This window comes from Schistocerca americana, chromosome 5, assembly GCF_021461395.2.
Source record: "Schistocerca americana isolate TAMUIC-IGC-003095 chromosome 5, iqSchAmer2.1, whole genome shotgun sequence".
Lineage (NCBI taxonomy): Eukaryota > Metazoa > Arthropoda > Insecta > Orthoptera > Acrididae > Schistocerca > Schistocerca americana.
In genome coordinates this window covers 396,450,996-396,477,905 of record NC_060123.1, presented here as the reverse complement: position 1 = coordinate 396,477,905, position 26,910 = coordinate 396,450,996, and the positions used below count along the sequence as shown (strand labels likewise).

Genomic DNA, 26,910 nt, shown 5'->3' with positions numbered 1-26,910 from the left:
CCCTGACTCCAAATTTGTACATGTCAGTCTGATGATTTGGCCTGTTGTACTGCCATCCATTAACAGCATTTACAGTTGGGTAACGAACCGCTGTTGTAACCCAACGTACTCTACAGAGTGTCGACATAGCGCCTAGGCCTGCTCGATCACCAGATCTGTCTCAAGACGAGCACATATGGGATATCATCGGACGGAAACTCCAGTGTCATCCACAAGAAGCAATAACCGTCTCCGTATTGACCGTTGCTATTCACAGTATACATAAATGACCTTGTGGATGACATCGGAAGTTCACTGAGGCTTTTTGCGGATGATGCTGTGGTATATCGAGAGATTGTAACAATGGAAAATTGTACTGAAATGCAAGAGGATCCGCAGCGAATTGACGCATGGTGCAGGGAATGGCAATTGAATCTCAATGTAGACAAGTGTAATGTGCTGCGAATACATAGAAAGAAAGATCCCCTATCATTTAGCTACAATATAGCAGGTCAGCAACTGGAAGCAGTTAATTCCATAAATTATCGGGGAGTACGCGTTAGGAGTGATTTAAAATGGAATGATCATATAAAGTTGATCGTCGGTAAAGCAGATGCCAAACTGAGATTCATTGGAAGAATCCTAAGGAAAAGCAATCGGAAAACAAAGGAAGTAGGTTACAGTACGCTTGTTCGCCCATTGCTTGAATACTGCTCAGCAGTGTGGGATCCATACCAGATAGTGTTGATAGAAGAGATAGAGAAGATCCAACGGGGAGGAGCGCGCTTCGTTACAGGATCATTTAGAAATCGTGAAAGCGTTACGGAGATGATGGATAAACTCCAGTGGGAGACTGCAGGAGAGACGCTAAGTAGCTCGGTACGGGCTTTTGTTGAAGTTTCGAGAACATACCTTCACCGAGGAGTCAAGCAGTATATTGCTCCTTCCTACGTATATCTCGCAAAGAGACCATGAGGATAAAATCAGAGAGATTGGAGCCCACACAGAGGGATACTGACAATCCTTCTTTCCACGAACAATACGAGACTGTAATAGAAGGGAGAACCAATAGAGGCACTCAAGGTACCCTCCGCCACACACCGTCAGGTGGCTTGCGGAGTATGGATGTAGATGTAGATGTAGACCAACCAAGTGCACCAGGCATGCAATTCCGTCTTACAAACCGACATACGGTACCTGTGTAACACGATGCGTACACATTTGCATGCTTCCATTCAACATTCTGGCGCTTACACAGATTAATAATGCATCTGCATTTCGCATTTGCAGTGGCTTAACTCGCACTTGGAAGTTGTCGTCTGCATAGGATTCGCATTTATTTTCTTATCGATTATTAATTTTGTGGTGTTAATTTGATGCACCGAATCGTTCCATGACCTTGCAGAGTTTCTCCTCAATTTGGCACTACAAAACTAGATATGTAAAATAAATAAAAAATAAATAATGGCTTCGTCTGGTGGAGAAAAGTAAAAAATCCGATGTACTAACACATACAAGTATTGAAGTGATCCTGTACCACGAAACGAGGCTGCTCATATTGTTTTACCCAACCTGTGTAAATGAATACGGTTTCCAGAACTTACTGCGCTGCAAAGCCGAGACTATTTCTGAAACCCCAGAGCAGCAGTTTGCTCGCGCTGTCGGCTGGCCTTTCGCCCACTGCGGTCGGTGAGAGCCGATCTGCGGTGCGTAGCGATCCTGAGGTGGACGAACAACTTTTCGTGCTGTCCCCACCACGGCGCGGTGGAGCTCGGCCGAATCAATTTTTACTGCGCCGTGATACGAGAGCCCGCGCCCGGCGGCGCGCATCGCCGGCTGTCAGCGACCGGCTGCTGGCCCACTGCGGCCCGCCGTCCGCTACTCTATCTGCCCAGTCCTACCACGAAAAAATAAAATAAAAAATAAAACTTCTACCAGAACCGGCCGCTTATCTCGCAAATATTGATGGCGTACACACTGCTTTTTATTGCAAAAGAAGTTTTGTCGTCACAGAGGCAGCTGTGAGGGGTTTCTTGTTGTTCGATTTAACGGCCACAAAGGAACTTTCTGTATATTGTTGTAATTATCGGCTGGACGGATTTGACGGTTCCGGCGTTTAACTTGAACTCCAAGTGACTTCAGAAGTTACATTACTCCACTATAGCTTTCTTATGTGACGAATGATGACCGTGAGCCACGGCGACAATGTTGTAAGGCCATAATAATTGACTTGTCAAATACACTACTGGCCATTAAAATTTCTACACCAGGAAGAAATGCAGATGATAAACGAGTATTTATTGGACAAATATATTATACTACAACTGACATGTGACTACATTTTCACGCAATTTAGGTGCATAGATCCTGAGAAATCATTACCCAGGACAACCACCTCTGGCCGTAATGACTGCCTTGATACGCCTGGGCATTGTGTCAAACAGAGCTTGGATGGCGCGTACAGGTACAGCTGCCCATGCAGCTTCAACGCGACACCACAGTTCATGAAGAGTAGAGACTGGCGTATTGTGATGAGCCAGTTGCTCGGCCACCATTGACCAGACGTTTTCAGTTGCTGGGAGATCTGCAGAATGTGCTGGCCAGGGCAGCAGTCGAACATTTTCTGTATCCAGAAGTCCCTTACAGGAACCAGAAACATGCGGTCGTGCTTTATCCTGCTAAAATGTAGGGTTTTGCAGGGATCGAATGAAGGGTAGAGCCACAGGTCGTAACACATCTGAAATGTAACGTCCACTGTTCAAAGTGCCGTCAATGCGAACAAGAGCTGGCCGAGACGTGTAACAAATGGTACCTCATACCATCACGCCGGGTGATACGCTAGTATGGCGATGACGAATACACGCTTCGAATGTGTGTTCACCGCGATGTCGCCAAATACGAATGCGACCATCATGATGCTGTAAGCAGAACCTGGATTGATCCTAAAAATGGACGTTTTGCCATTCGTGCATCAGGTTCGTCGTAGAGTACACCATCGCAGGCGCTCCTGTCTGTGATCCAGCGTCAAGGGTAACCGCAGCCATGGCCTCCGAGGTGGTAGTCCATGCTGCTGCAAACTTCGTCGAACTGTTCGTGCAGATGGTTGTTGTTTTGCAAACGTCCCCATCTGTTGACCCAGGGACCGAGACGTGGCTGCAAGATCCCTTACAGATGCCTGTCATCTCGATTGCTAGTGGTACGAGGCCGTTGGGATCCAGCACAGCGTTCCGTATTACCCTCCTGAACCCACCGACTCCATATTCTGATAACAGTTATTGGATCTCAACCAACGCGAGCAGAAATGTCGCTATACGATAAACCGCAATCGCGATAGGCTACAATCCGACCTTTATCACAGTCGGAAACGTGATGGTTCGCATTGCTCCTCCTTACACGAGGCATCACAACAACGTTTCACCAGGCAACGACGGTCAACTGCTGTTTGTGTATGAGAAACGGTTGGTAACTTTTCTCATGTCAGCACGTTGTAGGTGACGCCACCGGCGCCAACCTTGTGTGAATGCTCTGAAAAGCTAATCATTTGCATCACAGCATCTTCTTCCTGTCGGTTAAATTTCGCCTCTGTAGCACGTCATCTTCGTGGTGTAGCAATTTTAATGGCCAATAGTGTAATAGACGGTGGTCACGTCTCTCATTTTTCGATCTTCTTCTTCATTGAAAGTTAATTACTCTTCTTTGCAGGATGTGCAGCTAATAGGATAAAAGTTAAGTAACTAAAGTCGTATCTAATGAATGGTTGGGAGACGCGGAAGGGTTTCTCCGTTTACGATTTTTTGCCAGCAGTGTACATATAAGAACAACTGACAAAAAATTTGTCAGGTCAAAGAGAAATCATCTTAGCCTTGGTAATGACTTCATTCCAGCGAACTTATTTTACTCAATGCAGCTAAAAACATACTAGAGCAGTTTTGAACAGCAGTTTCTGTGTGTAAGGTTTTTTTTTTTTTTTTTTTTTTTTACACACACTCATCTACACGCAAGCAGAACTGGCAAAAAATCAGTCAGCTCGAAAAGAAGTGATGCGAATTATTTACTTTCGTAGACTCACCTAATTGCGTGGACGATGGATCCTACTTATCGCTCGCTGTTCCAAATGGTTCCAGATATTCTGAAAATCATAAATATTGCATGATTTAGCGGCCTAATAAAGGTACGATAAGTTGCCTGAACATAAGAACGCATACGTGTAGCCCTCCGTGGCCGTCTTGGAAGATAGGGTTGTCCACAATACATCGATAGGGTTGTGGATGATGGGACCGCAAAAATGTCGAAAGACCCAGCGTGATATTCTCAATGAGTGGACTCAATTATTCCAAACGTATTTTAAAAATGGGCGTATCTGTGCGTGTGTGTGGTGGTATGTGTATGTGTGTACAGTGTAATGTTATGTTCGTGTTGGAAATTTGTGGTAAGGATCTAGGGGACCAAACTGCTGAGGTCATCGTTCCCTAGGCTTTCACACTAATTAAACTAACTTAAAATAGCTTACGCTAAGAACAAGACACACACCCATGCCCGAGGGATGAGTCGAACCTCCGACGGGTGGAGCCAAGCGAACCATAAGGCGCCCAAGACCGCACGGCTACACCGCGCGGCTCGTGTTGGACATGATGAGAGAAGGGAGAGGGTGAAACCCCATACCGGCACGTACCCTCTCGAACAGGACCAAGGGGTCGCAAGACTCCTACGGACAGATCGGCATCCACTGTGCCTCGCTTCATGAAACAGTGCAGAGAGGGGCTTGGGATTGAATCCACCACAATGGCGCAAAGATTGGTGACCACCGCACCAACCTTCCTGTCCCCTCTGCTTCAATGGGAAAGAGAAATTTTCAACAGCACACGGCGTACCCGAATGGTCACCCATCCAATTTCGGGCCACGCCCGAAGTGCTAATCATTGCTGGTACGGCGGAAACCGGTGTACTCACATGGGCACGGTCCTAGACAACTGAGACGTCTTTATTCGTAGTGAATTCACTGTTTTCTTTGGTTAATGACACCTACACTAATACATATACGATCTGATCGAAAGTATACGGTTACCTATTAGCGGGCCATTCGCCTTTATGACGACTTGAGCTCTGCTGGGGACATTTTCAGTGAGGTGTCCGAATGTCTGTGGAGAAGTGGCAGATCAGCAATGATCAAGGGCCGAAACCAGAGAGGATTGTAATATTGGACGCTGGGGTTTGGGGTGAAGTCGTCCTCTAACTAATCACAAAGTCATTCCAGTTCAATCAGTTCGGGGCTCTCGGCAGACGGTCCGTTACAGGAATGTTACTGCACACGGCACGCGGCAGGTAATGTTCTCCAGGAATTCGCTAAACCCAAACCCTTTCATCGGACCACAACAGGGTAATTACCCTTTTCCAGTCATCCACTGTCCAGTAGCATCGCTCTTTACACCACCTCAAGCGTTGCTAGGCACTGACCACAGGAATCTATGACTTACGGGGAGCTGTTCGGCCATTGTACATTATCCTTTTTAAGACGCTCCCTACGGTCATTCTGTCGCTTGGACTGCTAGTAACACTTTACAACTCACACCTGACTGCAAGCAATAGAACCATCAACCTACAATATTGGCCCCTTAATTAATGCAACGAGTACAACGACACTTTTCTTCCAACGATTCCCGTTTAAGTTTCCTGCACATTTCTGCTGGTCTCTACCAATTTTAATGCCGTGCCATTGCGTGGAAGAATTCTGTTGATATGGTCTTTCTGAGTGACGTAGCGCTGTGATCAGAGACTGGAATTTTTTTCTGTGAGACGTTATACGTTTGAAACCCCAGTGCAGCCATAGTATGTCACACTGGATGAAATAAAAAAAATCTGTGAACTGTGAGTATTTTTTCTATATTTTTATTTATTTATTTATTTATTTATTTATTTTTGCTACCAACACGTCTTACGAGAACTTTTTCAATTTCAATCGTACTATGGATTCAGTACAATGACAGTAACAGATCTGCGAATTAAATAATTACAACAGAATTACAGCTTTTCTAATTGCAGTTTAATACAAAGCCATAGTTGTTTCTTGGGTCCTAGGTTCAAAGTCTTCTATCTTTCCAATCTTCTGCCTGAAAATCTCTTCCCACGTTGTTTTCTGGCGCCCCCTTATTCTTGTGTTAACTGAATTCATTCCATCGTCTTCTAAGCCCATCTGTCCCCACGCAAATGGTGAACGTGCTCACATCATATGAATTATTTTGGTTCGATTGTATCCATTACTGTGGTATGTCTTCATTTTTAATTTTATTCCATAGTGCCAAGTTACAGTAACACCTCCAAAACTCCATTTACATTGACAAAATGTTCCTCTTAATTCTTCTATTTCACATGTTTCATCTACATACAGCACTACATTTTCTACATTGGTTTTAGATACCCTAATCTTCGTTTCTGATCAAATCAGTTTGATCCATGAAGTTATATTTAATATTTCATTAATAGTTTACCTTCGTCAATGTGGTTCTGTTTCTTTTTTCATGGACACATTTTGCTAATAATGACTCCCAAATATTTATTGATAATTAAAGTTTGTAAACCTTAAATAGCAAATACTAGATTAAGAATATTCACAATGTGAAACTGGTTGTAAATGAAAGCCTTTTCAATGAGATTATTGGTAAAAAATTTCGAATGTGCTGGTGTAGATAAATTAGACGTGCACTACAGTGACGATAGGTCATGCAAGCCTTAAGACGCAGTACACGTGCTCCAAACCGTGATTAGATGTATAATGACTAACGAACACTAAAAATACCCCAACAATAATTCTTCTCTCAAAGTCAACAATTTTCGAAACCTTATTTATCTAATGGAACACGTAATTAGTTTTGAAAGAATCAAACGAGACTCTTAAATTTTCACTAACTTCTAATTGTATTGCGTTTCCCTCCATTCTTAGAGTTACTGCTCTAATAATACGTGCACATCTGAGCGTCATGAAGTAATGGCAAAAGGCCATTACAGAAACAAACACTGAAACACATCTGCTATAATGGGAAATCTTTTTTCTCTACATGTGTGTGTTTGCAGGGGAGGGGGGAGGGGAAAGGTAAAACACGGGGCAAACATGTGTTTCTGTAAGCCACAAAATATCATTAACTGGAGACATATCATTTGAAGCTGCGTCTTTACATGAGCCTCGGACACAAATACCACTCGACTAGCTCTAAGGGATGTTTTCTGTGTCTTCGAACTAATCGTAATGCAGTCTGTTTTGGATTTGATGTAATAAGCTGAAGAAGTCCGTTGCATAACATGGGCATGCTGAGGCCGAATAAGTTTGCTATGTGGGAAACCAAACCACCCAATTTACTCATCATCTGTAACATCTGCTGTCTTTGGTTCGTCGTCAGATATCGCAAGTTCAACTTGTTCGGAGAACCTGGTTTCGTGCCGACACCGGAACCTGAATTTTCCATCTTCGATACGGACTTCGGCGTAAGCTTCGCCATGTTCATCTGCTTCGACATCATGTTCGAGAAGCCTGCGGTAACGCTCGTGAGGGAGCACAACATCTGCGACTTCGCCTTCCCCACTGCGTGGTTCTCTGAGGCGCCCTTCCTTACAGGTACGTCGAAGAAATGAACGTGACTATTGTTTTGAATGTCAATTTTCTATTACAGGGTGTTACAAAAAGGTACGGCCAAACCTTCAAGAAACATGCCTCACACACAAAGAAAGAAAATAGACTCCTGGAAATTGAAATAAGAACACCGTGAATTCATTGTCCCAGGAAGGGGAAACTTTATTGACACATTCCTGGGGTCAGATACATCACATGATCACACTGACAGAACCACAGGCACATAGACACAGGCAACAGAGCATGCACAATGTCGGCACTAGTACAGTGTATATCCACCTTTCGCAGCAATGCAGGCTGCTATTCTCCCATGGAGACGATCGTAGAGATGCTGGATGTAGTCCTGTGGAACGGCTTGCCATGCCATTTCCACCTGGCGCCTCAGTTGGACTAGCGTTCGTGCTGGACGTGCAGATCGCGTGAGACGACGCTTCATCCAGTCCCAAACATGCACAGTGGGGGACAGATCCGGAGATCTTGCTGGCCAGGGTAGTTGACTTACACCTTCTAGAGCACGTTGGGTGGCACGGGATACATGCGGACGTGCATTGTCCTGTTGGAACAGCAAGTTCCCTTGCCGGTCTAGGAATGGTAGAACGATGGGTTCGATGACGGTTTGGATGTACCGTGCACTATTCAGTGTCCCCTCGACGATCACCAGTGGTGTACGGCCAGTGTAGGAGATCGCTCCCCACACCATGATGCCGGGTGTTGGCCCTGTGTGCCTCGGTCGTATGCAGTCCTGATTGTGGCGCTCACCTGCACGGCGCCAAACACGCATACGACCATCATTGGCACCAAGGCAGAAGCGGCTCTCATCGCTGAAGACGACACGTCTCCATTCGTCCCTCCATTCACGCCTGTCGCGACACCACTGGAGGCGGGCTGCACGATGTTGGGGCGTGAGCGGAAGACGGCCTAACGGTGTGCGGGACCGTAGCCCAGCTTCATGGAGACGGTTGCGAATGGTCCTCGCCGATACCCCAGGAGCAACAGTGTTCCTAATTTGCTGGGAAGTGGCGGTGCGGTCCCCTATGGCACTGCGTAGGATCCTACGGTCTTGGCGTGCATCCGTGCGTCGCTGCGGTCCGGTCCCAGGTCGACGGGCACGTGCACCTTCCGCCGACCACTGGCGACAACATCGATGTACTGTGGAGACCTCACGCCCCACGTGTTGAGCAATTCGGCGGTACGTCCACCCGGCCTCCCGCATGCCCACTATACGCCCTCGCTCAAAGTCCGTCAACTGCACATACGGTTCACGTCCACGCTGTCGCGGCATGCTACCAGTGTTAAAGACTGCGATGGAGCTCCGTATGGCACGGCAAACTGGCTGACACTGACGGCGGCGGTGCACAAATGCTGCGCAGCTAGCGCCATTCGACGGCCAACACCGCGGTTCCTGGTGTGTCCGCTGTGCCGTGCGTGTGATCATTACTTGTACAGCCCTCTCGCAGTGTCCGGAGCAAGTATGGTGGGTCTGAGACACCGGTGTCAATGTGTTCTTTTTTCCATTTCCAGGAGTGTATGTTATGTGGACATGTGTCGGGAAACGCTTACTTTCCATGTTAGAGCTCATTTTATTACTTCTCTTCAAATCACATTAATCATGGAAAGGAAACACACAGCAACAGAACGTACCAGCATGGCTTCAAACATTTTGTTACAGGAAATGTTCAAAATGTCCTCCGTTAGCGAGGATACATGCATCCACCCTCCGTCGCATGGATTTCCTAATGTGCTGATGCAGCCCCGGAGAATGGCGTATTGTATAACAGCCGTCCACAATACGAGCACGAAGAGTCTCTACATTTGGTACCGGGGTTGCGTAGACAATAGCTTTCAAATGTCCCCATAAATGAAAGTCAAGAGTGTTGAGGTCAGGAGAGCGTGGAGGCCTTGGAATTGGTCCGCCTCTACCAATCCATCGGTCACCGAATCTGTTGTTGAGAAGCGTACGAACACTTCGACTGAAATGTGCAGGAGCTCCATCGTGAATGAACCACATGTTGTGTCGTACTTGTAAAGGCAGATGTTCTAGCAGCACAGGTAGAGTATCCCGTATGAAATCATGATAACGTGCTCCATTGAGCGTGTGTGGAAGAACATGGGGCCCAATCAAGACATCACCAACAATGCCCGCCGAAACGTTCACAGAAAATCTGTGATGATGGCGTGATTGCACAATTGCGTGCGGGTTCTCGTCAGCCGACACATGTTGATTGTGAAAATTTACGATTTGATCACGTTGGAATGAAGCCTCATTCGTAAAGAGAACATTTGCACTGAAATGAGGATTGACACATTGTTGGATGAACCATTCGCAGAAGTGTACCCGTCGAGGCCAATCAGCTGCTGATAGTGCCTGCACACGCTGTACATGGTACGGAAATAACTGGTTCTCCCGTAGCACTCTCCATAAAGTGACGTGGTCAACGTTACCTTGTACAGCAGCAACTTCTCTGACGCTGACATCAGGGTTATCGTCAACTGCACGAAGAACTGCCTCGTCCATTGGAGGTGTCCTCGTCGTTCTAGGTCTTCCGCAGTCGCAAGTCATAGGCTGGAATGTTCCGTGCTCCCTAAGACGCCGATCAATTGCTTCGAACGTCTTGCTGTCGGGACACCTTCGTTCTGGAAATCTGTCTGGATACAAACGTACCGCGCCACGGCTATTGCCCCGTGCTAATCCATACATCAAATGGGCATCTGTCAACTCCGTATTTGTAAACATTGCACTGACTGCAAAACCACGTTCGTGATGAACACTAACCCGTTGATGCTACTTACTGATGTGCTTGATGCTAGTAGTGTAGAGCAATGAGTCGCATGTCAACACAAGCGCCGAAGTCAACATTAACTTCCTTCAATTGGGCCAACTGGCGGTGAATTGAGGAAGTACAGTACATACTGATGAAACTAAAATGAGCTCTAACATGGAAATTAAGCGTTTCCGGACACATGTCCACCTAACATCTTTTCTCTATTTGTGTGTGAGGAATGTTTTCTGAAAGTTTGGCCGTACCTTTTTGTAACACCCTGTATAATCGTATTCTTCGTATCCTCCTGGACTACGCGATTTCTTGCAACTTAATTATGTCACGTTAGATAATTACGTTAGTAGATAGTCGAACAGTGAAATGGTAAAAATATAGGTGGCGTTGAGACACCGTTGGAGGGTTGTGATAATGAAGATTAATAACCCAGAATATCTACATAGTTTAGTGAACTCGAGAAATTCTACTTTGTGATATCCATTACCAACAAGATCGCTCCACACTGAGGAGCCAGTAATTAAAAGAAATCAAACACAAAAGATTGTGAGATGAAGGGATTGATGTGTGATTTTAACAGACTTCTTAGATGATTAAAACGAGATAGAATTGTATTTCTTTCTGTACTTTTTACACAAAATAAAACAATATTATAGATTTCAGGGCTGACATGACTGGGCATGGACACAAATGTGTTATTACGGGGAAGGAAGGAGTAAGATTCATTTCGCCATGATTCGTGATCATTCGTCGCGTGGCTCTGTCGGCGGCAAGCGCTGCGTCGATGAGTCTGCTCGGAGCCATGCGGCGTTAGTTGGCTGTTCTCATTGGCAGTAGCGGCTTTGCAGCAAGGTCCAGGTAGAATCTCCGCGTTGTCTCTCCGTTGTGGGCTGCGTGGCCAAAGCAGCGATATCACGGTGTAGGAAGGTGATGTTAGCCATGGATGGAAGACACCCCATGTCCTCTTGTTTCCGCGCTGTCTCACCGACTCCCATCTACACTCCTCATCCATCTCTCAATTCCACGTTTCCTCGAATTTTTCTTCTCTCGCAATTTGATGTTTCATGGCCACGCCAGTCTGTGTAGGATGGAAATTTCCCATCTTGCAGGGGCTGATGTGTGCCTCAGGAATTAGCATCTTTCTCACTATTTCACCTGCATTGGTGGCACATTCTTCTGACGTCTTCCTGCATTCCGGAGTTGTTGTGAGAGCAGCCATACAACATTTCATTGTAGGCGCTAACTCTGCATGAGACCTGGATGGAATCATGTTTGGCCTTTGTCTCAGAGTCCGCGGGCGTCCGTGGGTTTATAACGAATGTCATTACTGTCTAGAAAACTTCTGTTTATGAACGCTGGCTTCCTTCAGACGCCTCTCTGTGCGAATTCTTCGCGCTTTGCGTATTCCCCTCCCAGTGCCTGTGGATTTCTGGAATTGTCGCCGCATTCCTGCCTTCTAAGGCAGGGAAAATGACTGCTGCCTGGCCAGATGAACTCATATCTTTCGCGCATACATTCTTGACGTTCCATCCTAATGGCTGCAGGGGCCCATCAGTTTTCGCCACGTTTCTCATTCTCCGCCAGGCTCTTCGCAACCTGTCCATTCTTAAGCGAGGTGAGGGAGTCTACTCGGCCACTCCTATGCAGTTGCAGAATGGGTCCATGTCCGTTTCTCGGAACTCAGCACATGGGGGCCGTCCGGCTGTATTCTGGGCAGATGGCGGTGTGGGTTGGCAAAGAAGGCTCCGGGCAGAGGTATCACAATAGCGTGAAGTCATCAGTTTTTATCCTTAAGTACTGCAGACATGTATTCTCTGTTCAGCCGCGTCTTAGCAAAAAACCTAGTACTGTCACTATGCGCACTTCTGCTTCTTTGGTTTTCAGGTACTGGGTAGGGGGAAACAAAAATGGCTCTGAGCACTATGAGACTCAACATCTTACGTCATAAGTCCCCTAGAACTTAGAACTACTTAAACCTAACTAACCTAAGGACATCACACACACCCATGCCCGAGGCAGGATTCGAACCTGCGACCGTAGCAGTCCCGCGGTTCCGAACTGCAGCGCCAGAACCGCTAGACCACCGCGGCCGGCAGGGGGAAACCATCGTAAGCTTCATGGGAAGCCGTGACATGAATGGAAAGCTACACTGCGTTGCGCGATTTCGGCAAATCACATATTCGGTCTAATTCTTTATGATAATGTAGCTTTTAAGACAGTAACTGTTAATTCTGAGCGGTACAATGATGTAATTCATGCCTGTATAACAGGAAATAATTACTTATTTACTAACTGTAGGAACCAGTTTCAGCCGGCCGCGGTGGTCTCGCGGTTAAGGCGCTCAGTCCGGAACCGCGCGACTGCTGCGGCCGCAGGTTCGAATCCTGCCTCGGGCATGGATGTGTGTGATGTCCTTAGGTTAGTTAGGTTTAAGTAGTTCTAAGTTCTAGGGGACTGATGACCACAGAAGTTAAGTCCCATAGTGCTCAGATTCATTTTATTTTATTTATTTATTTTTTTTTTTTTTTTGAACCAGTTTCAGTCTAACCGACCATCTTCAGACCAGGTGTTCTTAAAGATGGGCCACGTATGACAAAAATAATCACCTTAAAAATTAATATACAAGGACTGTAATAACAATAATACAACGATGTGCGTACCACTGATGACGCGTGGAACGGGTTCACAGAGCTGCTCTTAGTATCAACAGAATACAGTCAACAACAGCTGACTTGCTAACAATTACTAGGAGTTGTAAACGGGAAGGTCCGTCCATAGTTCACCATGTGACCGGTAACACAAACGGTTCGATTTCACAAATACGGGGGGACGCAAAGGAAACCGGACTCCAAGGGCGCTGCCACTCATAGACGTAGTGCAGGGTTCTCACGCCAGATGGTGTTAGTAGAGACCTTCGTGAAGCAGCTGTGCAGACGGCGTCGTGCAGAGCTGAACGTGCGAGTGTGGTATTGTGTTTCTCTGACTGTTGGCGGGTTACCTCTGCGAAGTCGTGATGGCAAGCTTAGAAGAACAAAGTGTGTGTGTGAAATTTTGTTTCCTGCATAAAAACACTGCAACGGAGATACACCAAAGGCTTCAGGAAGCTTTACCGGAGGACGCTATGAGCCGCACACAGGTTTTGGAGTGGTTTGGGCGCTTTAAGCGTAGTGATATGTGTGTTGAAGACCAAGCTCGTTCTGGATGCCCTTCAGCATCACGAAATGAGGAGAACTTTGAAAAGGTCCGCCAAAAGATCAACGAGGATCGTCGCCAAATGATCGACCAAATTTCAGCAGAGACAGGAATCTGTTGGAGCTCGTGCTAACGGATTTTGAGTGAGGATTTGCACATGAGACGTGTTGCTGCTAAATTTGTCCAGCGCCGTCTCACACTGGAGCAAAATACCATCCGCATGAATGTGCGTGATCCAACGTCTTGAATAAAATCATTACAGAGGATGAGACTTGGTGTTACGGGTATGACCCAGAACCAAGAAAGCGTCAAGCCAGTGGAGGACTCCCAACTCTCCCAGACCAAAAAAAGCAAGGCAAGTGAGGTCAAATGTGAAGACGAACATCATTGTCTTTTTTGATGTTCGTGGAATTGTGCATCGGGAATTCGTACCCCCTGGCCAGACTGTTAACCAGCACTTTTTCTTGGATGTTTTAAGGCGTCTGGAAGAGGACGTGAGGAGGAAACGACCGGAACTTTGGCGATCAGGTGATTGGTTTCTGCATCACGACAATGCTCCAACACACACGGCCTTACGAGTGACCCACTGTTTGGCATCTCAGAGGTGGTCTGTCGTACTCCACGCTCCATATTCGCCGGTCCTAGCCCCGTGCGACTTTTTCCTATTTCCACGAATGAAAAAAACGCTAAAAGCGGAGCGTTATGACAATGTGGAGTCGGTAAAAACAGCTTCAAAAAGGGCATTGAACAATATCAAACTTTAAGAATTCCAAACATGCTTCCAACAGTGGGACAAGAGGCTTGACAAGTGCGTCGCATGTAATGGAGTGTATTTTGAAGGTGACAGAAGTAATTTTGTAAAAAGGTTCATCAATAAATTATTTATGACAACAATCCGGTTTCCTTTGGGTCCCCCCTCGTAGCCTCGTAGCATGTATGTAAATAAACTGCTCTCCATCCAAAATGTAACACCAAGAAAAAGCGGTTGTACCACAGCGAAACTAATTTGGGATATAACACGTTGTACAAAGATCACATGATGGAAAACACATCTCCATGTGAAGAGAAGAGTTGAAGTTGGCCAGACAGCCAAGCCACCATGAGAGGAAGCCGAAAGGCACGCGTTTAAGCTCACGCAGGCTGGCGTGAGGTCTGGAACATTACAAGGAAACTTAGAAAAACGGACGCAGTTGCTGTAATACTTAACTTTAATCCATAATTGTAGAACATCGCTCTTGATTGTACATGCTTCATAAAATAATATCAAATGCTATGGCGCCTTGCTAGGTCGTAGCAAATGACGTAGCTGAAGGCTATGCTAACTATCGTCTCGGCAATAAGAGCGTAGTTGTCAGTGATCCATCTCTGGCAAAGTCGCCTGTACAACTGGGGCGAGTGCTAGTAAGTCTCTCTAGACCTGCCGTGTGGCGGCGCTCGGTCTGCAATCACTGACAGTGGCGACACGCGGGTCCGACGTATACTAATGGACCGCGGCCGATTTAAAGGCTACCACCTAGCAAGTGTGGTGTCTGGCGGTGACACCACATTCCTCCCCCGCAAATCGACGAACGGTTGTGTTATAAGGCTTCCGCCCGCCGTGGGGAGGACTCCATGTTGGGGAGCTTAACAACAGGCGAGGCTGTGCCACCCGCACCCGGCCATTCGGTCCGAGGGGAGCTAGGAAACGATTGAAAACCTAGTCCAGGGTGCACGCCAAAATGCGGTATATGCGCCCGTAGAGAGGCAGGAGGGGCCGAAGGGTCGACCTCCATCGCGTCGGGGTACCCGACGGGCGAAGACGACATCTGGTCCGGAGAGGGCAAGAGGTCCATGTCGAAGGATAGCTGGTCACGGGAAGCGATCGGCGGCGCGTGACCCAGGGAGGCGCTTGGCGGCTGCAGCGAAGCGTCCACTGCGGGCGTCGCCGGCGGGAGAACAGGCGGCGGCGGCGGCGGCGGCGCGTCGCCATGGGGCAAAATGGAAGGCAGCGGCGGTAACACCTGGGGATGAGGCGAGCCAGTAGATGGGTCCCCAGGGCGCTGACCGGACGGCACCGTCGCTGAAAGCAGACGGGGAGCGGCAGAACCCGGGCAACGACAGAGGCGCAGCTGATTGAGATGCCGACGCACCTCACCAGAGGCCCCCAAAACCAGATACATAGCGCGGCCGAGGCAGCGAAGAATGCGCCCTGCGAGCCAACGCCGTGAACCTCGATAGTTGCGATAGTATACAACGTCGCCTGGAGCAAAAGCAGGCGGCTGCCGCTGCACAGGAACCTGATGCGGCGGATGTAGCAAAGACATAAAGGTTCGATGAGGACGACCGTGGAGTAACTCAGCCGGCGAGCGACCATCTCGGGGCTGAGAGTGATACGAAGACAAAAAGAGCAACAACGCGTCCTCCCGAGAATGCGACGCTTTCAACTTCAACATCTGGGACTTGAAAGTCCGGACCAATCGTTCCGCGGCACCGTTTGACTGAGGCGAAAACGGCGCGGATGTCAGATGTTGAATACCATTGGCCGTGCAGAATGACAAATTTTGCGGACATGAATTGTGGGCCATTGTCGGAAACAATAGTCTGTGGAAGACCTTCTATGCAAAAGATAGCAGATAACGCTTGGATGGTGGCAGATGACTTCGTGGAAGACATCCGTACAATAAAAGGAAAATTACTGAATGAATCGACCACAACCAACCATCGAGCATTCCAGAATGGACCAGCAAAATCAATGTGCAAGCGTTGCCAAGGGGAAGCGGCTTGTGGCCATGGAAAGAATTTCCGCGGTGGTGCAGATTGTTGTTCGGCACACGCCATGCAAGAAGAGCACATATTCGTAATCGCAGCATCGATTCCGAACCAAGTACAGTGCTGACGAGCAAGTTATTTCGTTCGCACTATACCCCAATGTCCTTGGTGGAGAAGCCGTAAGACAGAGGACTGTAACGAACGTGGGACCACGACCCGGGACTGATCATTATCAGAACGCAACAGCAAAACACCACGTCGTACAAAAAGTCTCTCCTTGTGAGCAAAAAATCGGCAAACCAACGGATCCTCGATCCGTGAACTTGACAAGGGCCATTGCGTAGCAACAAAACGCAAAACCGTAGCAAGGACAGGGTCAGCAGCTGTGGCTGTAGCTACCCGACGAAAATCAATCGGAAACGATTCGACCACGTCATCAGTTTCCATATCAACGAACATGCAAGCAAGTTCGGAAGAATCGAATGCTCTATCCTCAGCAACAGGCAAACGGGCAACGCATCAGCATTTCCGTGCTTAGCAGTGGACCGATACAAGATATCGTAGCGGTACTGCAAGAGGAAAATTGACCAGCAAATAAATTTCTGCGCTATACGTGGAGGTACAGCCTTGTTCGGATGAAAAAGCGATGTCAAAGGTTTGTGGTCTGTGATGATGGTAAAGTGACGACCATACAAGAAATCATGAAACTTATGAACACCAAACACAAGAGCCAAAGCTTCCTTCTCTGTCTGTGAATAATGTCTCTGCGCAGACGTGAGCAATTTGGACGCAAAGGCAATAGGGCGATCAAGCGATCCATCTTTGTGCGCAAGCACAGCACCGATCCCGAAATCCGATGCATCTATCATCAACAAAAAGGATTTCTGGGGATCGAATGGCGTAAGGCAAGTATTTGAAAGCAACGCCGATTTCAACTGGCGAAAGGCGCGTTCGCATTCCGTCGACCAGACAAACGGAACACCTTTACGGCGTAAGCGATGAAGTGGAGCTGAAATGGAAGAGGCATGGGGAACATAGCGATGATAATAATTGATTTTTCCCAACACACTCTGTATCTGCTTCAAATTCTGCGGCGAAGGCAAGTCCTGTATGGCACGGAGGTGCTCTGGACTCGGATGTATTCCTTGTGCATTGATTACATGTCCCAAATATGGTAAGTCACGAGCAAAAAACACACATTTGTCCTTCTGCAAGCGAAGACCATTTTGTCGCAAGACCTGAAATAATGTTCTGAGATTGGCTAAATGTTCTTCTTCCGTCTTTCCGGAGATCACAATATCGTCCAGATAGTTTGCTGCAGTAGGGACTGACGCACAAACAGTTTGCAGATATTGCTGAAACAATGCAGGGGCGGATGCACACCTGAATGGCAGTCTTTTGAATCGATACAAACCAAGATGCGTGTTAACCACCAAAACGCGCTGGGATTCGTCGTCCACTGGTATTTGCAAGTACGCATCTGCTAGGTCCAACTTCGAAAAATATTTACCCGGGAACAGTTTGTCCAAAAGATCTTCCGGGCGGGGTAAAGGAAAAGTTGCAATCACTAGTTGTGGATTCACTGTTGCCTTGAAGTCCACACAAAGTCTCAATTTTCCAGAAGGTTTTGGCAAAATTACTAAGGGTGATGCCCAGAGAGAAGCCTTCACACGTTCAATCACACCTTGTGATTCTAAATCGTTTAATGTTCTTGCGACCTCATCACGCAATGCGTGAGGAACATTGCGCGCTCTGAAAAATTTCGGTTGCACGTTTACTTTCAGTTCCAAATGTGCTTCATAGGTCTTAGCGCAACCAAGGCCCAGCGCAAAAATGTCTGCAAATTCTTCACATAGACGAGAAACACTGGCTGAAGGCACAGTCTGATTCACTGATAGTACCTGATTTACTCTGGACATAAAATGACACAAGTTTTGTTTGTCCCTTGTATGTTGCACTGTCCTAACACAGGGATATTCTGACCGGAATAGCTACTTAACTTAACATTTGCGGCACGCAATGGAAGTGTGCCCAGTTGTTTGTACGTGTCTTTAATGGTCAATGAAACAGCAGCTCCGGTATCGAGCTGGAATGGTATCACGGTGCCATGAATGTCCAAATCTACAAAAAGTTTATTGTCCTGCTGACGACAAGAGCGACTGTCTCATGCAACGTGAACTGACACTGGTACAGAATCACAAGCGACCTGACGGAATTTCCGTCGATTTCGACGCACACTATTTGTGGGACGAACATAGTCACTGTTAGAGAGAGTGGCACTGGGCGGAGTGGAATGAAGTACATGAATGTTCATGGGCGAAGGCTCACGAGCCTGAGTATTCTTGGTTCGATTCCAATTCCGGCGTGAAGCATAGGGCCTCGAATGGTTGTGAGTGTCCGTTCAGAGCTTTTTCTGGCAAACACTCTGAACATGTCCTTTTTTATTACAGAAAAAGCAAATAGCTAGGCGTGACGGGCAATTCTCACGCGAATGTCTAGTAGCACACTGCGGGCATGATTTTAGCACTGCATTTGCGTGCTGGTGCGGCACACGCGGCTGTGCGGACAGGCGCGAGGGCTGTTTACTGTTCCGTGCAGCTCGCCCGGCGGGCCGGTTAACGTGACACACGGCTGGCGAAGTTGCAAATGATTCCTGAGCAAAGTCAAGTGTATCGTGCCTATCCAATATGTCCATCACTTGTTGAAGGGAGGGATCGACGAGTTTCAAAATCTGTTCCCTTATACGAACATCAGAAACGTTCTGTGCAATTGCATCACGCACCATAGTATCTGAATAAGGGAGGCCACATTCACACTCAAAAGCACAATCCCTAGTAAGGCCTTGCAAAGTTGCAACCAACTCCCGATTAGTTTGACCGGCCGTACGTTTTGTACGAAAGAACGTATACCTTTTTGCAACCACATTGACTGATTCTTTGAAATATGCATCTAATGCCGACAAAATTTCGTCGTAGGATAGAATTGCTACGTCGTGTCGGGGAAATAATTTCACTATCACTCGGTACGTGTGCACCCCGACAGATGCTAACAAAAAAGGCTGCCGCTCGTTACCTTGAATTCTGTAGGCGGCGAGATGGAATCAAAATTGGCGTGACCACTCCGTCCAGCTTTCCAGTGCCACATCAAACGGACGAAAAGGTGGTGCAACTGCGTGTTGTGGCTGCGGTAGCGGTGGAGCGGCGGCTGCCGCATCGTTTTGCATTGCACGTTGACCCTGCACGAGCTGTCCAAGGGCATCCAATAAGGCCTGCGTCTGCTGATTCTGCAAGCGATAAAATTCGGACAGTACATCTGGAGATTGTGGCGAAGCCATGACACAAGTAATTTAGGCAAGATTAATTGGTACAAACGCGCTTTATCTCGTCGCCAAAAATGTTGTGACTTGGCCAGACAGCAAAGTCACTATGAGAGGAAGCCGAAAGGCACGCGTTTAAGCTCACGCAGGCTGGCGTGAGGTCTGGAACATTACAAGGAAACTTAGAAAAACGGACGCAGTTGCTGTAATACTTAACTTTAATCCATAATTGTAGAACATCGCTCTTGATTGTACATGCTTCACAAAATAATATCAAATGCTATGGCGCCTTGCTAGGTCGTAGCAAATGACGTAGCCTAAGGCTATGCTAACTATCGTCTCGGCAAATGAGAGCATAGTTGTCAGTGATCCATCTCTGGCAAAGTCGGCTGTACAACTGGGGCGAGTGCTAGTAAGTATCTCTAGACCTGCCGTGTGGCGGCGCTCGGTCTGCAATCACTGACAGTGGCGGCACGCGGGTCCGACGTATACTAATGGACCGCGGCCGATTTAAAGGCTACCACCTACAAAGTGTGGTGTCTGGCGGTGACACCACAAGGTCAGTATTGAGTGTTCCTGCCAGTGCTGCCTATAGCCGCTGCTAAACGCCTGTCCATCGAATCAAACAGGCTCTGGATGTGTTTTCGGGATATAGCAGTCCATACTGCTTCCACATATTGCGAATGTTGATCGTAGAACTAGGTGGTACATCCCAGGCCATTCGTTCCGCAGTCGTGGACTAGACGTTTTCTACAGGCAACATATCGGAAGAACAGGGAGGCAAAGGCAGCAAAGCAAATCGCTGTCCGACGAAGAAGTTTTGAACATTACGTGCAACGTGAGGTCACGTATTGTCCTGTTGCAATGTCGCCGTCGGCAAGCTCCGAACGTAGTGTAGGAGTAATCCATCGAACTACAGACCTATATCATTGACGTCGGTTAGCAGTAGGGTTTTGGAGCATATACTGTATTCAAACATTATGAATCACCTCGAAGGAAACGATCTGTTGATACGTAATCAGCATGGTTTCAGAAAACATCGTTCTTGTGCAACGCAACTAGGTCTTTATTCGCGCGAAGTAATGGCAGCTATCGACAGGGGATCTCAAGTTGATTCCGTATTTCTAGATTTCCACAAAGCTTTTGACACCGTTCCTCACAAGCGACTTCTAATCAAGCTGCGGGCGTATGGGGTATCGTCTCAGTTGTGCGACTGGATTCGTGATTTCCTGTCAGGAAGGTCGCAGTTCGTAGTAATAGACGGCAAATCATCGAGTAAAACTGAAGTAATATCAGGTGTTCCCCAGGGAAGCGTCCTGGGACCTCTGCTGTTCCTGATCTATATAAATGACCTGGGTGAAAATCTGAGCAGTTCCCTTAGGTTGTTGGCAGATGATGCTGTAATTTACTGTCTAGTAAGGTCATCCGAAGACCAGTATCAGTTGCAAAGCGATTTAGAAAACATTGCTGTATAGTGTGGCAGGTGGCAGTTGACGCTAAATAACGAAAAGTGTGAGATGATTCACATGAGTTCCAAAAAAATCCGTTGGAATTCGATTACTCGATAAATAGTACAATTCTCAAGGCTGTCAATTCAACTAAGTACCGTGGTGTAAAAATTACGAACAACTTCAGTTGGAAAGACCACATAGATATCATCGTGGGGAAGGCGAGCCAAAGGTTGCGTTTCATTGGCAGGACACTTAGAAGATGCAACAAGTCCACTAAAGAGACAGCTTACACTACACTCGTTCGTCCTCTGTTAGAATATTGCTGCGCGGTGTGGGATCCTTGCAAGGTGGGATTGACGGAGACACCGAAAGGGTGTAAAAAAGGGCAGCTCGTTTTGTATTATCACATAATAGGGGAGAGAGTGTGGCAGATATGATACGCGAGTTAGGATGGAAGTCATTAAAGCAAAGACGTTTCTCGTCGCGAGGAGATCTATTTACGAAATTTCAGTCACCAACGTTCTCTTCCGAATGCGAAAATATTTTGTTGAGCCCAACCTGCATAGGGAGGAATCATCAACAAAATAAAATAAGAGAAATCAGAGCTCGAACAGAAAGGTTTAGGTGTTCGTTTTTCCCGCACGCTGTTCGGGAGTGGAATGGTAGAGAGATAGTATGATTGTGGTTCGATGAACCTTCTGCCAAACACTTAAATGTGAATTGCAGAGTAATCATGTAGATGTAGATGGTTCAGTCCGACATGATTACCGATTTCTGACGGGAAAGGCGCAATTCCTATAGGCAACTATTCTTCCTCTGTCGAACTCCGAAACGTGCTCGAAAGACACTCGCTGTCTTCTACGAGGCATACTGAAGAAGGCTACGCAAAATAGCCGCACGAAAGAACAATTCCAAAAGTCCACACGGCCCTCTATTCCCACTTCACACAGCGCCTGCAGATGGCGCTTCTGGTGCCTGTGACATGCGTCTGCACCGAAATGCTAATCATGTGCATCTCTTGTCACCGCGAACGCATGCTGTAAATTTTACCTGATTTGAATGCTTCCCTCAGGAGGTCGCATTTTTGTGGCAAACAGTGTAGAAAAAAGTCATACCGTACATGCAAACATAACACAAAGCATTTAAAATCCCCAAATGCATTTAAAAACGTTTTAAAACCTTGAAAGGCTGATAACAGTCGCCAGAAGATAGAAAATACCGTCCTCTTTTGTGCACTTCACGAACTATTTGATCGTAAACACGCTGTCAGAGTGCCTAGAATTAATGATACATGCAGACAAGGAAAGATTACAAGGGCTCCAAACGTCTTAAACTGCATACACATCATTCTGTTGTAACTATTTGCTTGTCTGTTGTTTTTTAAGGTGAATAGTCTTATCACACGTGCCCCATCTTGTTAGATGCTTTTCAGAGATTATGGTCTGAAGATGGTCACTTGGACAAGAAAATATTTCCGAAATTTGTAAATAAATAATTACTGCGTTGCGCACTGGTTTCTGTTACACAGTTGAAAAGGATTACTGTCATTCAGCTATGACATAAAAATTATTTCATTCATAGCTGTCTGAAAGAACACATCACACCTTATCCAGTAATGTTCGCGCACTTTCTCAACAAGATATGGCTACAGGGCACACTGCGAAAGGCGGCAATTGACCCAAAATAATGAAATGTGTGAGGTTATCCACATAAGGGCGAAAAGGAATACTCAAAAGTTCGGGTATACGATAAATTACACAAATCTAAAGGCTGTCAGTTCAGCTAAACAGTTAGCGGCTACGGTAACTATTACCCTACTTTGGGGAATGATTACAAAGATAATATTGGAGCAAAGCTAACCAAAGACTGAGATTTAAACGCATAACACTTAGAAAGTGCAACAAGTCTATTAAAGACACTGCCTACACTACGCTTGTCCGAACTCTACTGGAGTACTGCTGTGCAGTTTGTGATCCGCATCAGATAGAACTGACAGATGATATCGAAAAAGTTCAAAGAAGGGCGCCTCGGTATGTATTACCGCGAAACGGGGGTGAGAGTGTCACGGCGGTGTTAGGCAAGTTGGGCGACCGTCTTTAAATTCAAAGACCTTTTTGTTGCGACAGGGTCTTTTCACGGAATTTGCAATCGCCAAATTTCTCCTCCGAGTGCGAAAACATCTTTTTGGCACCCATCAACTTACGGAAAAATGATCACAGTAATGAACTAAGACACATCAGAACTCACATGAAAAGATTTAAGTGTTAGTTTTTCCAGCGCGCTTTCGAGAGTGGAACGTAAGAGAAACAGCTTGGATGTGTTAGACGAATCCTCTAGCAGCACTTTAAATGTGAACTGCAGAGTAGTCATGTGATGTAAATGTTAATGCGCGTGCGCAGTGAATGAATCGAAATCCTCCTAGCAGACGCTAGCCGTCCCATTGTTAGTGTGGTATTCAAGTCCAGGTTGAAGAGTGTTGACAGTCCACGCAGTAGCGACGGTCACAGCCGACATACCTAGACGTTGCTGCGACATCTAATGGCGTGAAGTTAGTATTGTGTTCCGGCCGAAGTGGCCGTCCGGTTCTAGGCGCTGCAGTCTGGAACCGCGAGACCGCTACGGTCGCAGGTTAGAGTCCTTCCTCGGGCATGGATGTATGTGATGTCCTTAGGTTAGTTGGGTTTAAGTAGTTCTAAGTTCTAGGGGACTAATGACCTCAGACGTTGAGTCCCATAGTGCTCAGAGCCATTTGAACCATTTAGTATAGCGTACGAGACTGTGACAGTACCTGTCGATATCCTGCGAGAAGTTACATTCCAACACTCATGACTTAAAACGACGAATATTTGCTAGACGATGTGTTAATAAAATATTTATCTTTGTATTACTTCTCTAAAGCCTGGCTTCGACACTCAGTTTACATACCTTTAAAAATATGGAGGAGCCTTTTGGAGATACATAACAACTTCCTTCTAACGCGACCATCGGCCAACAATTATTTCGGACACTGAGAAAACTGAGAGGTCTCAATCGATATAGGGAATGAAGAAATCTCGTGTGAGCATAGACATATGATCGTTATGGTGTAACTGAAGGCAGTTGACGCAGCTCTTCGCTAACTGGGACAATAGTGCTTTACAGTATCTACGTTCCATAAATATTCACATAAAAAACCCAGAAAGACGCTTACGCTACATATCTGTATAACGTCCCTGGGCGTATAAAAACATATTCTTAACTTTAGTTCGGGTGAGAATTACTTAGATTTATTTGAAACGGGCGAGATTTTGTCGTCGTGGAAACAGCTTCAACGCTGCCACGTCATTCCCCGAACACTATCGAACTCACCAAAACCGTTTTTTCCCCCTTGACAACCACAATATCTCGCTCGGTAACAGATCTTTCAAAACTTCGATATCCAGTTGTATCTGCTGTAGTGTCCTGGACTGTGGGGTTTGGAATGAAGTCGATGTTGTAACTCATCCCACAAGTGTTCCACGAGGTTCAGCTTGGGACTCTGGGCAGGCCTGTCCATTTCAGGAAAGTAGTCGTCCACAAACCACTGCCACACACTTGCTTTTTTATGAGAGTGTGCGTCGTCATTCTGATACAGCCATCATCTCCGAACTGTTCTTCTACCGTATTCAGTAGAAAACGTTACTAAATGTGATCATATCCTTTCGCAGTTAGCGCAATAAGGTGACCTTAACCTATCCTCGAAAAACACCACCATACAGTAACAACACCTTCCCGTATTTTACTGTTGGCTTCAGATATTATGACAGATGCGTTCTCCAGTCATTCGTGTAACCCAAAGCCATCAGTCGGATTGCTGCAGGGTTTAGCTTGACTCATCACTCCGAATTCCTCGTTTCCAGCCATGCAATGTCCAGTGATAATGCTCTCTCTGAGACGACATTCAGCATCAATTATAGAAACACGAGGGCTGTTCGGAGAATGAAGGACGATCGGTCGTGAAATGGAAACCACAATGAAAATCCGATGAAACTATATGCAGATGTACTGGGCAGTGTCTTCAGTATTCCCTTAGACCGCGTCAAATCGCTATTCTCAGTTCTGATCGAACCGTGACCGCATAAAGGTGTCTACAGACTGTCTTCCACCAATTATGGGTGCCTACCGAGAGATTTCGTCTGTTTTTATGCAACCCCACTCAAGGTAACTATCACGGATTTCCTTATTCATAACAGTTCACGGACACACACTGCAGGACCAGTGAGAATTCTCCTACATAGTTTTCCACGGGAAGTGTTTGATCACCCACCATACAGCCCGGACTTGGCTCCTTCTGATTTTCATCTCTGCTCAGATGAACCGCTGGCTATGAAGACAACAATTTCGCTCAGACAGTGAGTTGCAGCCCCCCGTAGAAAATTGTGCACAGGAGGCTGCATTCTACGACGAGGATATTGGAAAGTTCGTACAATGCTACGACAGATGTCTAAGTCGGAGCGGCGACTATGTCGGCAAGTAGCTGAAAGGTGTAGCAAACTCTTACAAATAAAACATATTTGATTTTTTCAGTGGTTTCCATTTCGCGACCTATAGTTCCTAACTTCCTGAATAGTCCAAGAATATTCCTTATAAGGGGCTGTTCGATCATTGCACCACATTCTCTTTAACTCCCTAAGCACAGTTATGCTAGTTGAGCTGATAGTAACCCTTGGCAACTCACGAGTGATTCCTTCCCCTGATTTCATGAGCTCTTTTAGAACCACCCTCCACAATGCATGACGGTCCCTGTCCGCCAGCACATAAGGTTTCCTGGGTCTTCGTTTGGTTGTATTCCTTCCTTCGCGTTTCCACTCCGCAATCACATCGCCAGAAGCCGACGAGGACAGCTGTAGAACGGTTGAAATCTCCTTGCTGGATTTGTTACTCAGGTGATATCCAATGACTGGTCCCCATTAGTAGTCACTGAGCACTTCTGTTTGATTCATTCGGATGTTACTGCTCCGCTCCCGATAAAATAGTGCTCCCAACCTACTTTTATATGATGAGGTGACAAAAGTCATGGGAGACCTCCTAATTTCGTGCACAACGCAGTGCAGTAGCTCGACATGGTACGCGCTCGGCCAGTCTTTCGAAGTCCACTGCAGAAATACTGAGCCTCACTGCCTCTCCTGCGGTCCATGAAAGCGATTATTTTGGGTATAAGTCTACCTCTCGATATTAACAGAGTCTTCCGTCGGTTCTTGGTAGAACAACATTATAATAAATGAAAAGCACCATTTTGCTTTTGTTCAACAATATTACTTTTATTGTTAACCGGTTTTCGGCTTACTAGGCCATCTTCAGACATTTACTGAGTATTATAACCAAAGAAGTTAAATGTTAGCAAACAACATTGGAAGAGAAGTAACACATCTAGACTGAAGTAGAAACATACAGTAAGTAACATCTTTACAATGAAAAAGTAAAAACTGAACAGTACATAAATAACAATGGAGTAGACAGGAAAACCTTCAGCACAAAATACGAATAGCATGCCTACATAACAGTTTCTATTAATAAACAAAACTAATAAAATAAAATAAAATTAGTACTAGACACGGATGCATCAGGAGGTATGAAACATGGAGAGTGATACACAACCAATTAAAGAGACAGTAATCAATGTAACTACAGAATACATAAGGAACTTAAGCAATAACATTTATTTATTCCTGTTTATCTTATTGATATTTCATACCTCCTGATGCAGCGTTGTCTAGTACTAATTTTATTTTATTTTATTGGTTCTGTTTATTAATAGACACTGTTATGTAGGCATGCTATTCGTATTTTGTGCTGAAGGTTTTCCTGTAT

At 46.2% G+C, this 26,910-nt stretch overlaps 1 protein-coding gene across 3 annotated transcripts in view; it reads left to right on the top strand.

The window, feature by feature from the left end:
- Positions 1-26,910, top strand: part of LOC124615410 — a 349,233-nt gene that overhangs the window by 296,476 nt on the left and 25,847 nt on the right. For all 3 annotated transcript variants that reach the window (XM_047143272.1, XM_047143271.1, XM_047143273.1), the window contains exon 6: positions 7,371-7,585. In XM_047143272.1, coding sequence (XP_046999228.1) covers positions 7,371-7,585 — 215 coding nt within the window. The remainder of the gene's footprint in view (positions 1-7,370; positions 7,586-26,910) is intronic.